The 14,589-nt window shown below is 36.1% G+C and overlaps 3 protein-coding genes across 5 annotated transcripts in view; 2 read left to right on the top strand and 1 right to left on the bottom strand.

Moving 5' to 3' along the window:
• Positions 1-269: 269 nt before the first annotated feature.
• On the bottom strand, positions 270-4,985 carry LOC105130696 (lactate/malate dehydrogenase family protein). Its single transcript, XM_011033315.1, has 14 exons — positions 4,623-4,985; positions 4,441-4,534; positions 3,943-4,029; positions 3,274-3,358; positions 2,660-2,841; positions 2,492-2,562; positions 2,287-2,377; positions 2,122-2,196; positions 1,901-2,002; positions 1,657-1,779; positions 1,213-1,281; positions 975-1,043; positions 685-738; positions 270-605 (listed from the first exon to the last, which is right to left on the bottom strand). Exons 1-14 carry the CDS (start codon positions 4,793-4,795, stop codon positions 552-554), a joined length of 1,329 nt encoding a protein of 442 aa, XP_011031617.1. The 5' UTR covers positions 4,796-4,985; the 3' UTR covers positions 270-551.
• A 4,928-nt stretch (positions 4,986-9,913) lies between these two features.
• LOC105130694 (4-coumarate--CoA ligase-like 7) lies at positions 9,914-11,899 on the top strand. The gene is made up of 4 exons (XM_011033314.1): positions 9,914-11,323; positions 11,453-11,520; positions 11,592-11,694; positions 11,777-11,899. Exons 1-4 carry the CDS (start codon positions 9,914-9,916, stop codon positions 11,897-11,899), a joined length of 1,704 nt encoding a protein of 567 aa, XP_011031616.1.
• Positions 11,900-14,419: 2,520 nt separating this feature from the next.
• Positions 14,420-14,589, top strand: part of LOC105130691 (glycine-rich cell wall structural protein 2-like) — a 29,180-nt gene continuing 29,010 nt past the window's right edge. Inside the window, exon 1 of one of the 3 annotated variants that reach the window (XM_011033309.1) lies at positions 14,420-14,587. In XM_011033309.1, the coding sequence (XP_011031611.1) occupies positions 14,534-14,587 (54 nt within the window). In that variant the 5' untranslated portion in view covers positions 14,420-14,533. The remainder of the gene's footprint in view (positions 14,588-14,589) is intronic. The other 2 variants (XM_011033306.1, XM_011033305.1) reach the window with 2 other exon arrangements.

Genomic DNA, 14,589 nt, shown 5'->3' with positions numbered 1-14,589 from the left:
TTTTTTTGTGGGGAAAAGTTGAACACTTCATTTCGGGTTTGAGTGAGTTTGTTTATTTATTTAAAAAAAATATTAAATTATTTGTTTTTAGTATTTTTCATCAGTTTTATGTTAAAAATAAAAAAATAATTTAATATATTTTTAATTATTATATTTTTGTATAAACAACCTTATGTAGTAATTTTGGTTTTTCAATTAAACACGTTTTTTTTTCCTAATGTTTGTTCTTTCCATATTTTTTATATCGGAAACAAGCAACTGTACAAACGCAATCTTAAAACATAGAATTGTAGAAGCACAAGTATCTATATCAATAAAGGAAATATTAAGGTACATCTTGCAATGACCATCTGATCTTCAAGACCCAACAACAGCAATGATTTGTAAACTAAAAGTTACCAAGTGGCCATACTACAAAGTATTACCAGCTCAGGCTGTTCCGGATCATGTTGAGTAACGATCTAATTGCATCATCTGGTTTCTATTCCACGAGCTCCATTTCAGTTGCTGGAAGAAAAATTCCAGCAAGCAAGAACTGTGAGTGACTTCTATTACATTTCCCCAGGAAGCATCGTGTCTTCTGGTAGATCACAGAATGCAACACCCTGAAAAGAGCAGAATAGTTGGTAATTGATGAGCAGAATCAGCACAAGGAAGCAACGATGTGATTAGTTTGACATCTACCTCTCCTGTGAGGTGGGCCACACATCTCTTCTCAGCTAGCAATTCGGCTTCAGACTGCAAAATGACGGCAAAACATAAAAAACTGGTCCACGTGTGTAAATTCTTGGTGACCATGCGTGCATCTTAATGTACATTGCTAGGAACAATCAAAATCATAGGAAACTATCCTGTTGTCTTCAGAAGTAGAACATCCAAAACTGAGGACACAATCAACAAAATTACTGGCTATCATTCTCGCAAATGCTTGTGATGTCTTCACCGGACTCTCAATCTGTACAATGAACATGTACCTTAGCAATTCTCTTGAGAAGATACTCATCAAATGTAACGTCCTTGACGAGTTCATAGTCACCGTCTCCCTGGAAAATGCGAACAATTTTTGTAGCAGCGGTACTCGACATATATATGTATGAAGGAAGAAAATTTCTAAAAGAGAACTTACTTTTGATCTACAAGGCATGCTGAATTTTCGTAGCAGCGGTACTCAACATATATATGTATGAAGGAAATTTCTAAAAGACAACTTACTTTTGATCTACAAGGCATGCTGAAAACTATATCCTGTGCTATACCATAAGGATTCCCATTGGTATAAACCTGCGTTTTCATGTAAATTATGAGAATGGAGATGCAACTGAAGCAAGTTTAAGCAAATGAGGATGTCAACTTGAATATTTCATTAAGATCTTTGATCATTACATAGAGGTGATGCTACACTCTGCAATAAGCGTGGAACTACACTTTTTTACAGTCAGGGAAACTGAGGAATAAATTTCATTGCAAGATTGTCAGTAAACCTAATTGAATGGCATCCGGAATTCTATTCCTAGTGTTTTCTGTGTGTGAAAGGATAAATGACAATCTGTAACTGTATGATGCTTCAGAAATTGCAGCCTGGTTCTTAACTTGCATAAAACGCAAAAGCACAAAAGGGAAAACATATATTCCACATCCAACCCAACATGAACTTACTCCAGAAGAAAACCAATCACCCTCAGGGGTGGGAGTTACTAGGGACTTCATGGCATCAGCAATCGACACAGCAGTTGATGCAGCTGAAGACCGTCCCCATTTCTGAATCAGCACTCCACCTCTCTGCAAACCAAAGTACAAGTATACACCCAATTGGGTTTCCACAATTACCATGCTGGTTCATTGCACATTCCAGTAGTCATGTTTATTCGTTCTGTAAATCTCAGGATGTAACAAGTCTTACCTTCTGGACCTTCTCAGTGAACTCTTCCTCTAACCACTTATGATCCTTGATAACCTCCTTGACAGGTAAACCATTGATTCTAGCATTTAGAAAGTCTGGAACCTGCAGAAAATCTTATAGGAATACATTTTGGAATAGACCAGGGGAATTTAACGCAAGCACACTCCTTTCAACACAAAAAATAATAGTAATAGTAATAATAAAAAGAAAACAAAGGTAACCTGAGTGGTTGAGTGATTGCCCCATATGGTCATATTTGACACTTTGTCATAGAAAACACCTGCTTTCAAGGCAAGCTGCAAAAATCATTACCACTTTAGCTTATTGGCTTGAGGGATGTTTTCCGCTGATTATAGAAAAAGTTAATATTCAAGATCAATAGTTACCTGGCATTTTGCCCTATTCTCATCCAACCTTGTTAAAGCATGAAAATTCTTTGCGGGTATGTTTGGAGCATTTTTCAAACAAATTAATGCACTGCACCAAGAAGAAACGAGATGACCATGACAAGAATCCAAGGGAGCCACATAAGCAGTGAGAGGAATCAAAGGTAACCAAAGCTAGATTGGTGGCATCAATATGTTTACTTACTTGGTGTTACAAGGGTTTCCAACTACTATCACCTTGACATTGCGAGATGCAACAGCATTGAGAGCCTTTCCCTATCATGTTTAAAACAAAGACTATAAAAAACAAAAAGCAGCAACAAAGACAAAAAAAAAAAAAAAAGATTACAAGATGTGATTATGAAGAATGTACCTGCTCAGCAAAAATCTGCCCGTTGATATCTAATAAGCCAGCACGTTCCATCCCAGGCCCTCGCGGCTTTGCTCCTATCAGAAGAGCCCATTCTACATCTTCAAACACCTCATAAGGATTTATTCCGATACTCACCTCCCTCAACAATGGATACAAAGAATCCTCAAGTTCCATTGCTACCCCTGCTTGTACAAAGACAACATTTTGAAGAGCATGGAGAAATCTGAATTGTCATTCCAAATTACAAGAAGCTCATCATGCGTCCAAAGACAATAAAATGTATTCTATATCTCTTCAATTATGACTTTCCAGGATTGCTCCAAAAGTATGCCAGTTTCTTTTATGAGCATTAGATTCAGGGACTTTTAAGTCCTTTTCTTTATGATTAATATAATTATGTGTCTTGGTCTCTGCACATGGAAATCGAAATTTTAAGTCCTTTTCTTTGTGATTAATATTATTATGTGTCTTGGTCTCTACGCATGGAAATCCATCAAGAATTTTGATCTATGTGAAAGATACATGCATATGCTGATTACCTGCTCGCTAGATAGAAAAAACATTTATATCTGATCCTCTAAAATTTTTAGGTGAATAGACACTCAAGATAATACCTTCAAGAGCTTGGAATGATCTTTCAGATCCAAGTAGTTTCAACGCAATTGGCTGATCTGGGCCGAAAACCTCACCAGATGCAAGCTGGGATAAGAGGACAAGTCAGTGGTCTATTCAGATACAAGCATTAATATTAACGTTCATATAGAACATTTGTTTGGCCTACAGAAATAATTCCTGGAGTTAAAATGCAAACGAATGCTACTGTGGCATTCAACAAGATGAAGGTTAATTATCAGGGCATGATTTAGAGATTTTACAGAAATTAATGATCTATTCACATTTGCCTTAGTATTTGAAACACTTCTACCAGGCATTTAGAGAAAACAAGAGTAACTGCCACAACAGAGCCCAGACATTCTCTTCCAAATCCTAAATCCAATATGTAACGAAACACGATGAACATCCAGGTATGCCCTTCATCAAAACTAAAAAACCTTCCAGTTGGTTTATTTAGATTCCTTATCGTGGCTACTTCTTGAGTTTCTGAACATTATTATAAGTGGAAGTCCCCTTTCAAATGCAGACCCTTTAGTTTTATGCAACAGCTTTCTATAAATGCTTTCACTAGTTCACTAACAAGTTGAGAGTATTTCTGTACCCAGAGAGGAAAAAATCGGCATCATATGATCCAAAAAAAAGAGAGAGAAAGAATTATGATTGCTTACTTTAAAAAGTAAGTGATTAGATATCATTCCGGCAGCACCTGAAACCGCTACGTTAATTAATTTCTTCCATGTTTTTGTCTCCTCTTCCTGTATATATATCAATCCACTCGACGTGAACCAAATAAATCCAACAGCAAAGACAACAACAAAGGATACATGAAAAGACAACAAATTGTAAATAACTGACAAATCGTAGAAATATTTGGCCATCTTTGTGTTTTATTAACTCAATAAAAATATTCAAGTCGACAGATCTATAGAGTTTAGTTTGAAAGAAAAATATGCAAATTTTACTAATAATAGACACGAAAGAAAGGAAACTAACATTGTAGCTCGTATTTACAAACAGCAACTGTGCAGTCATGTCTTACAAGAACTAGTTGCCCCAAAAGACTTCACTAATTCAACATATTAATTAAACATGATCAAAATATGCAGAGCATGATTGCATTAGACATAAGCATGCGCACAAATATTATGAGGGGTAGAAGCATTTACAGCTTTGAGATCATATGTTTGGCAGAAAACACCAAAGCATTCAGACTTGTTTTTGGCTTCTTCAGTCTGAACTGCAACTGGGGATGGAACTTGACTGCTCAAAGAAGAAAGAAACACGGTAAAAGGAAGTCAACTAATTATGCGCGCATCAAGAAAGAAGAGAGAGAGAGGAGCTTAATTACTTGACAGAGCAAGTGATCTTGAAGTTTTGGGCTCGAGGGTTTGGTCTAGGCGAGCGACTAAAGTGAACAGAGAGACGGGTGGGTGAGAGAGAAAGCTGTGGAGAGTGTAAGCGACTGCTTGTCTTTGTATATGTGGAAGTAACGGGGGATGTGGTTAGGTCTGCCACAGACATGGTAGCAGGGGAGAAAATAAGCTTAGAAAAAAACTAGATAGAGAAACAGAGAGAGTGAAGAAGGGTTTTAAGAGAGAACTCAGAGCAATGGTGGAGAAAGACAGAGGGTGAAGGGTTTAAATTAGAGGTTGTGGTTTGGAGGGAGAAGAAGAAGAAGGAAACAAGAAAAAAGTACGGAAAAAAGGAGAGAAAGGGGTGGTGATCAGTATTGGAAGGGAAGAGAGGGTAGTCTAAGGCCATGCATATGACACCTGGCTTCAAAATGTAATCCATTATATCTATCTACTTCTTGATAATAATCAAAGACTTTCGGCAGAGTACCCATTTGGGATTATATCTGCTGCTCCTTGGATTATACCATGTGAGAGAATAATCAAGCTCACCAACAATGGCTGGCTTCGATTTGATTCTCAGTTTTTTTTACCGAGCATATACTGATAAGAATGAGGTAAAAAAAGGTAATTGTTAGTAGAAATCAACTTGGGAATGGATGTCAATATGTCATGTAGCTTTGTAAAGTTTAGGGTATTGAATGTTACTCACAAGGTAAAGTTTTAAGTACACTGTAAATTTACTTCCTTGGATCATTTTATAGGATTCAGATTCCTTATATAAGCATATAAAAACAAATCTGTTGACGATGGATGGTTTTTATAGTGATTTTTGTCTTAAAAAAATAGTAAATTGATGTTTTAACTAAATTTATTCAAGTATTGCTTTAAAAAATAAAAAAATAAAAGTATTTATTAAATTAAGTTATGATATCTCAAAAATCTAAGTAGTATAGGAATAGAGTTTTTATATTAAATAATTAGTTAATTAATTTATCTTAACAATCCCATCTATTTTTTCTAGTTAAAGTTTATATCTAGTACTTAATAAATCAATATAATTTGTATCTATAAAAAAAAAAATTTAGTTGACATGATGACTTTTAAATATTTAAATAAATATCTTTTTAGATAAAAAATTATCATAATACTCTAATGAAAAAGAAATACTCTTAAATACATATAAAAAAAAGAAAGAAAAACACGTAAATATGAGCATCATTCCTTTTGTGATGAGTAAGAACTATAATATAATTTTATTTTTTATAACATTTTGAGTTGTATTATTAATTATATTTCATTCATTTTATCTAGCTAAAATATGAAGATATGATGAATCATAATAGATTTTAATATACATAATGATTTTGGTGGAACATATATTTTTTTTAATTAAACTTATTTGTTGAGAAAAAAATTTCTTTAAATTTTATGTAAAAATTTATAGAATTGATGCGGTTAGATTTATGTATTATATTTGAATTTATTAGCATAGTGAATATGGTTATACCCAAAGTACGACGATAAAAATCCTTAAAAAACCATCGGGCTTATATTTTCAGATAACACATGACAAGCTCACCTTATTGCCCTGGTAAGATGCTAATTTAAGTTATTTGAATCTAGTACATATTACCAGACCTAACAAGTTTTAGATTTGAATTTGACTAGACCAACAACACTTCAGTTTATTTAATGACGACCCAATACATTTTTGCAAATATACATATGATAATGATATATATTAGCTCAACATGCTTGAGAATACAAAAAAAAATTATACCCACATATATTTTTGTGTTAAAACATAAGCATTTAATAATTTGGATATGATTATCCAATTTATAACATAAAGGTTATAAATCATCATTATTTTATTTTAGATATGGTATACTACCCCACCTATTAAGAATCCAACAAGAAGTACCAAGGCTTGTAGCCCAACAGTTCTAGCAGAGTTTTTCTGTCTATGCATCCTGAGTTCAAGTCTCAGTGTACACGCCTGTCATTTTGGCGGTGTCTTATTTATTTATTGGGCTTATAGGATGTTCAATAAGTCTAAGGATTAGTCATGGTACATGTAAATTGGTACAAATACCTAATTATATTAAAAAAAAAAGAATCCAAGAATTGACAAAACACGGTGAATAGTGCAACGATCATTCATGCTTCAATTTTTAATCCTTTTAAAGACTTTTGCCGGTCTTTAATTTTCTTCTGGTCGAAGGGATGTTTTGTTGCCAATAGCATTGGCAGGTTGGACTTCGGAGGACGAGGGACCAGGAGCCTCCTGCTCATGGCTGCTTTGTTAATTTGCTGGACCAACTTTCCACTCAACATGGACCGGGCCAGGACAGGCCAATCTTCTTGGGCTAGCTCAATTCATAGATCCAAAAGCCAGGTGAAATCATTATTGGGTTTGTAAAACGAGTGTGGGCTACCTCATCCAAAGATATTGCCAGCAAAAACAATTAAACAGAAAAGATACTACTTTTTTTAATCGAAGACGCTCGCTTCCATTGTGGACGGTAAAATAATTGATGATTGTTCAGCCTTTGAACTCTATCAAGGTCAGACAAATACAATCACAGAACTAATACAAAAGATCCAAGAATCTTAGATAGTAAAATAAAAGACTCCTTGAAAAACATTTCAAAGAACTTGCTTAATTTCATGAAAAGAGAAAAAAAGAAAAAGAAAAGAAAACAAGTTGTTTCAAAACTATCAAAAGACTTGTATTTATGTTGTTGAGTGACCAAAACTAACATTTTGCAATTATTTATCCAGGAGGTGCACTGATTTGTTTTTCCAAGAAAACATGCAGAACCACTTCTAGAATCGAAAGTCTAATCAAGCCTCAATGGCATCTCATTCGTTTTTGCTTTTGCAGTAAAAAAGTTCATATTTGTTTTTACATTTTAAAAATATTCTCAATAGATAGAAACCCCATCAATCGTCAACAACTTTGGATAAACACATATTTCAGGTTCTTGATCTCCACTTACCCTTATTCTGACAGAGATAGGAATGCTTTGAAAATTGAAAAAAGAGAATCTTGTTCCTGGAAAAATGTAAAACGTGGACCGGATTGAGCTTAGCCTCTGCTATCACTATAAAAGGGCTTATCAAGTTATGATCTTAAGACACTGAAAGCAAGCCAACACTTTCTTTGTCAAGGTAAAGAGACAATAAAAATGGCTGTTCGCCCAAAACCCCATAATGATGGAAGTGAACCCCAATTTCATACGGGTTTGATTATGATAGATGGCAAACCTTGTTCAAGTCATGATGGGTTCATGTCTAAACAGCCAGTGCTCAAGTCTCTTGACGAGCTCTTGAAGGAGCTGGAATCACGAACTCATCCGGGGACAAACTCCAGCGGTGAGTCCATGTTGTCAAGCAAGATTAAAGAGTCAGAGCCCGTGAATCTTTGCTTGAATAAAGCTATTGAGGTGCCGAGATCAGAAGTCCATCTGTGGACAAACTCCAGCGAGTCCCTATCCTGCTATCTTACAGCTGGACTTGCAGTTGATCCATGCTCAGGCGTTTTGAACCCCCGCCCTCTTAAACCAGAGCAATTTGAAATTGGGTTGGCATTCAAGTACAGTGATCCTTCTGCAGCAGTTGAGCCGTTTTTGCCTGAAACGGCACCGAAACAAGACTTGAAGAGCAAGCAGGTGTCTCGAGAACCAGAACGGAACATCTCCAGCTCCAATTCCAGCAGTTCATCAACCTGTTCTATTCAATAAATTAATAAAAGTTAAGAAATGGATGCTATTTACTTTCTCGTTCAGATGACCTTTCATATCAACTTGGAAAGAAAAGGAAAGATTCCATGTTGCGTAGTACTTTATAGTATCCTAAGAAGTGGAAAAGGCTTTAGCTAATGTTATTGTTGGGATCTTATGTCTCTATGGGGCACTTGTATAGGTCCAACACCAAAAAGAAAACTAGTCGGTGTGCCAGTTTCTTCTTAATCCTTGGATAAAATGGCCCCTTCGGCCTTCGGTTTCTGATAATGATTTGAGCAGGCATAGATTTCATAACATCCCAGAATCAAGCTTGAATATCGTTAATTCGTTTGACTGCAAGTCTTCTTCGGTCTCTCCCTAGCACAAGCACTGGTGGGTGGACAGTTTCTTCTCAGTATAGAATGCTGATAGACAAGGAAGCAGATTAATAGCTTGATTCCGCCTATCGAACAAGACAACTAGCTAGATTTTTGTAAGCAAATTTTAAGGATTAAGGACTATCGATGGAGACTAAAGGGTAATTCCAAGGTGGTCACCCTCTTTTAGGCACTCCTTGTGTTGCTTGAGAGATAATATAATATGCTAAAAAGCCTTGACATTTTCCCAGTATTGGGCCCTCAAAAGCTAAAACTCCCACCTGGAAAAATAAGAGGACAAGAACGAATTTTTCAAGACCCCGTCCATATATGGGGTTCTGCGATACTCGTAAAGTGATCTCTTACGAGTGTAAACTAGCCTGTTGTCTTGTTATTTTCATCAAACTTAACTTCTTTATATTCTGGCCGGCAGCAGTATATTAGCCTTGAGAAGTAAGACAAGGTTTCATGGCATGTGATAAAGACACATGACTTCACGTCTCTTATATCCATCCAACGTGAAGGTAGAAATCGAAAGATACCATATTAGTTGATCTTATCGTTCTAGCCGGCTATTACGTCAATCGTCGACGTGTTTACCGATGTTGATTGTCCAGGTTCAAATATGGTTTCCATGTTGAGGAATTCGTGTATAAAATATTTAATTTTAATTCATTCAAGTTAAAGATTATAATAATTTTTTTATATAAAACAATTATTATAATCTTTAATAAATAACTCTAATAACATTGAATATGAAAAATAAAATAAGAAAAACATTTGTTGCCTAAATATAATATTAAATAGATTAATCTTATATTTACACACGTTTAAGTTTTACAAATGTTAATACATGTCATAACTAATTTTACGGCAATATATTTTAGGAAAGCTTTAATAATCTAGCCAAATAAAAAATTACTCCACCAAATCCGATTCTTTCATTTTTTTTAACAAAATACTTTTTTTATTAGTAACATGCCTTTTGAATTAAAATTAATGGTAATTAAAAAAAATAAGAATTAAGAAAAATGAATTTAAGCTGAGCTACAGTAACAAACAGTGAAAACTCATTTTCTTTTAGGTTCATTGTATAAATAGCAATTGCTTAGATAGAATTTATGCAGCGCAGGGTTCAGTCTAGAACATTGTCAGTAGCTTAGCAAATTTCACCAAATAATGTCTGTCGATGAATCGTGGACGACTAGAATCATCACCGAGGAGGAAGCTGACACTGCCCAATCCAAGAGTGGTTTCGATCCACTTACCGGGATTTACCACTCATTGCATCAACTCGGAGAGAATTTCCAAATCCCAACCAGACATGACATAGACACTACCACTTATGTGCTATCCCAATTCCCTCATCCTGATCATGCGCCGACTAAAGTTGCCCTTATTGATTTGGCCACCAACCACCAAGTCAACTACTCACAGCTCCATCGATCTATCCGTGCCCTTGCATCAGGCTTGTACAATGGCCTAGGAGTCCGAAAAGGTGATGTGGTGTTTCTTCTGTCACAAAACTCAATCTTGTATCCGACAATATGTCTCGCTATATTTTCCACTGGAGCAATCCTGAGTCCTGCCAATCCCGTCAACACAAAATCAGAAATTTCTAAACAAATACAGGATTCGGGTGCTAAACTTGTTATATCATCGCCAGAGGAGCTGCATAAGTTGTTAGAAATTGGAGTGCCTACGCTAGTCACAACTCGTGAGTCGAATGGCGATTCACTATCTGTCGAAGAACTGATTGAATACAGTGATCCGCTCGAGTTACCACAGGTCGGTATAACTCAATCAGACACTGCAGCTATACTATACTCTTCAGGTACTACTGGCACAAGCAAAGGTGTGATATTAACGCATTCGAACTTTATAGCCGTCATGACACTCCTCAAATGGTCTGTCTTCGCAACTTCATCACAAAATGACACATTCTTGTGCTTCATCCCTATATTTCACATCTATGGCCTCGCATTTTTTGGGTTAGGATTATTTTGTGCAGGGATTACGACAGTTCTAATGCGAAGATTTGATTTTCAAGCAATGCTTGATGCTGTTCAAGCTTACAAAATTAATAACATACCTGCTGTCCCTCCAGTGATACTTGGGCTAGTGAAGAATGGCAGCAAAGTTAAGCGTGACTTGTCATCTTTAAGAAGGGTGGGATCTGGGGCTGCCCCGTTGAGCAAGGACTTGTCTGATGAGTTTAGGCGAAGGTTTCCGTGGGTAGAGCTAAGGCAAGGATATGGGCTTACAGAAAGCTGTGCCGCAGCAACATTTTTCATTTCTGATGAGCAGGCTAAGAAACACCCAGCTTCTTGTGGACGGCTAGTGCCGACTTTCAGTGCTAAGATTGTGGATACTGAAACAGGATCAGCTTTGCCACCTGGTGGAAAAGGAGAGCTGTGGTTAAAGAGTCCTACTATAATGAAAGGGTACTTGGGAAATGAGGCTGCTACGGCTGCAACAATTGATCCAGACGGGTGGCTAAAAACTGGTGATATGGGTTATCTTGATGAAGATGGATTTCTTCATCTTGTTGATCGGATAAAGGAGCTGATCAAGCATAACGGGTATCAGGTATTTCAGCCTGCCTTTTCATCGATTCTCATCATGTTTCAGCGAAAAGCTTAGCTCTCCCAACAATCCAAAACCAAGCTCCTTTCTTTATCAATTTCGGGGATTCGTTTAATCTGGTGGTAAATGCAGGTGGCTCCGGCAGAATTGGAAGCTATTCTTCTGGGTCATCCCCAAGTACTTGATGCAGCAGTTATACCGTAAGCTGTCTTTTCACATCTCTCTCTTTACCTCTCTGAGATCTATCTAAATATATTAACACATTTTGCAGTGTGGAAGATGAAGAAGCTGGACAGATACCGATGGCATATGTGGTGAGAGCAGCTGGTTCGGAACTCACTGAAGAACAAGTCATTCAATTTGTTGCTAATCAGGTTGGTCTGATAACTTCTTCCCCTTAACTTAAAGTAGACTCTAAGATTGCACTCTTCTGATCTTTTTGCATGAAAATCTTAGGTTGCCCCATACAAGAAAGTGAGAAGAGTGGGTTTCATCAGCGCCATTCCAAAGTCTGCTGCGGGCAAAATCTTGAGGAGGGAGCTTGTTTCACACAGCCAACAAATTACCTCGAAATTGTAGCCTCCCTCTATTTCTTGCTAGTGGGTCAAGAAATGAAGGAACATTCATCCCTCCACATATAAATGGGCTGTCTGCCTATTAGTTCTACTGGAAAGACAGAGCAGGAACGCCTCATAAAAGGTAATTAGAAGAAAATAGTTCTTGAAACTTTCTTTTTCCCGGTCTTGTAATATGGTTTCTGGATGATTAGACATCTGTGTAAGGTAACATAGGACGCAGTGATGGTATCTGAAGATGAAATAAAAATGGTTTTGAAACCCACGACCATCATCCTTTATTATCAAATTACAAGTCATAATTCAAAGCTTATATTCACTACCCACCCAGACTTCACACTCTATTGAAGCCAGCTTCCTGTTGTTCATCTCATAGTTTCCCACGATAGAGGAAAATTTACGGCAAAACCCAAATAGAAGATTACTGGAGGGACAACTTCTGATTCTCGATAAGAATGTCAGATATAAAAGAAAACGGAAGCAAGCTGGATGAAATTTTAAAGAATTTTGAGTGCTTCTGGAGAGCCTTTAACATCGCCAACATGCAAGCAAAACGCACGCAGCCAACATAAACTGCATATTCACAAGGAACTATTTGTCATCAGAAAGAAAAACATAGCAAGATATAGGTCTCAGAAATGCATCCCAAGAATCGGTTCTCTTCCAATAAAATATATGATATATTAAATCAAATTAAATAAAAACTAATTGTTTATTATATGATATCCAATGAAATTTATGGTGTGCTGGGAGATAATAATTCAATTAGAGTCTCTACATACTGCACACCAATGAAATCAAGATTGTTAGGAGCAGGAACTGTCACTACTTTGATTTAATTGTTGCTAGATCTTTTGCTGGAGAAAAGAGTAAGAGGGAGCTAAATGGAGAGTAGGGAGGAGAGGAGGCTGGAGAGGCTAGAGATGAAAGTTTGAGAAAACCTAAACCTTTTATTTATATAGACTTTGTATAAAAGTAATTTTGCCAAACTTTAAGGTTATTGATATATTTCTTAATAATTATAACATATTTTAACTTAACCTTTTCACCATGAATATTACTCAAACTTGAATGAGTAAAAACTTTTTTTTTCATTCTAGTCAATTTCAAACAGGCTAAATTTAAATTTAAGATTTTATAGATTATAAATTTTAAAAATTAATTTAAATTTAAGAGATTTATCCAATTTTTTAAAATTTATTTAATTGATTGGGTAATTTTTTTATTTGCTATTAAATTTTATCCTTCAATTAAACTCTGTTATTTTTTTATTTGTTTTTTATTATATTTTTCATTAATTTTTAAAATAATTTGAATTATTTCATCATTTAATTTTTAATTATTATATAATTAAGCTATATATTTTTATCAAACTTACTTTTTAGTTTTTTTTAATAAGTCCGAAGTGATTATTATAACCAACAGCAACTGCCAACGCAATGCGCGGATAACCAGCTAGCTGCTAATTAATGCATATTTATTGCACGCCACCCCCTTTTACTCTCCACCCCTTGTTAATTGCCAATTGTCAATCCTTGATTAATCAACCAATTGGCCATAATCTAATTGCGGAAACCAATTGGTCGTGTCCATTTCCTTCTTAAACACTCCTCTGTCTCCATACAAATCTGTTAGGGCTACTAAAATAATTCAGTGACTAAATTAATTAAAAGATTAATTTAGTGCAAATAAAAAGGAGACAGAAATTATATGTACTTGCACTCTCACGTAGACTTAATAAAGCATGCCGTCAAAGGAAGTGATAATCCGTGCATGCATGGAACTGAATTCAATTTGCGCAGGAATAGAAGACTGTTCAGTATGTTAACCACGCTGATGGCGTTACGCTCTCCTAGCAGCGATGCAAGGACAGTGTGCTTCCATACACCAGAATTAACAGGCATCATGATTTTAATTTAAAGTACATAAGTCAGACATTCGAACACGGTTTTTGAGGACAGATCTCAGTAGATTCAATGATGGAAAGTGTCGGGAAAATAAATTTAATTCAAGCGTAACAGAAATAATTAAGAAATATTGACTGATCAACAACCCAGTTTGTCGTGCAGGCTTATATAGCCCATTGTTAGCATACACGCGGAGTAGACAGATATCTGTGTGCATGAATCACTACCGTTAGCGGATAAACTTGAGCTCAAGGAGACAATCGCTAGCATAAATCAAGGCAAGACAGCTACCAGTACATGGGAATTAATACGTGAATTCAAAAGTGGAGTTCAAATTAATATTAACAGAATGCATGCTCCTGCTCCCATTGCCCAAGTCAAATATTACGAGACACTTCTAAGTAAAAAAGATAAAGCTTGTAGTCTATTGCATACAGACAGAAAAAGACAGTCCTCCACAGGACCGCCACCCCACCACCAACACCCCCCCTTTAGTACTCAAGATCATTTGCTAACAAATGAGAGCCGGCACTAGAAATATTTTAAGAACTTTTCAAAAACCATGTCTCGTCACCTTTACAATTAATTCAAAAATCTTGCCTCGTTACAATGCCTATATATAGGGTTGCCACTTCAAGCATTTCCAGCCAACAAAGCATACTTGTTCCTCTTACAGTGAGCGACACGCATAAACATATACATTGAGCCGTGCTCGAGAGAATAATCTGGAAATGGCAAGTCCAAGACTGTTAGGGACTGCTTTCCTGGTCTTGCTTATTGTAGACAT

The sequence above is a fragment of the Populus euphratica genome, unplaced genomic scaffold, assembly GCF_000495115.2.
Source record: "Populus euphratica unplaced genomic scaffold, PopEup_1.0 scaffold29.1, whole genome shotgun sequence".
Lineage (NCBI taxonomy): Eukaryota > Viridiplantae > Streptophyta > Magnoliopsida > Malpighiales > Salicaceae > Populus > Populus euphratica.
This window is presented reverse-complemented; position numbering and strand designations above follow the sequence as displayed.

Coding starts and splice junctions, on each gene's coding strand:
- LOC105130696 (XM_011033315.1), bottom strand. CDS start 4,795: ATGTCTGTGGCAGACCTAACCACATCCCCCGTTACTTCCACATATACA. Junction 2,378..2,491: donor GGAAACCCTTGTAACACCAA/GTAAGTAAACAT, acceptor TTCTTGGTGCAG/TGCATTAATTTGTTTGAAAA. Junction 2,003..2,121: donor GCAATCACTCAACCACTCAG/GTTACCTTTGTT, acceptor GATTTTCTGCAG/GTTCCAGACTTTCTAAATGC.
- LOC105130694 (XM_011033314.1), top strand. CDS start 9,914: ATGTCTGTCGATGAATCGTGGACGACTAGAATCATCACCGAGGAGGAA. Junction 11,324..11,452: donor TCAAGCATAACGGGTATCAG/GTATTTCAGCCT, acceptor TGGTAAATGCAG/GTGGCTCCGGCAGAATTGGA. Junction 11,521..11,591: donor CTTGATGCAGCAGTTATACC/GTAAGCTGTCTT, acceptor CACATTTTGCAG/TGTGGAAGATGAAGAAGCTG.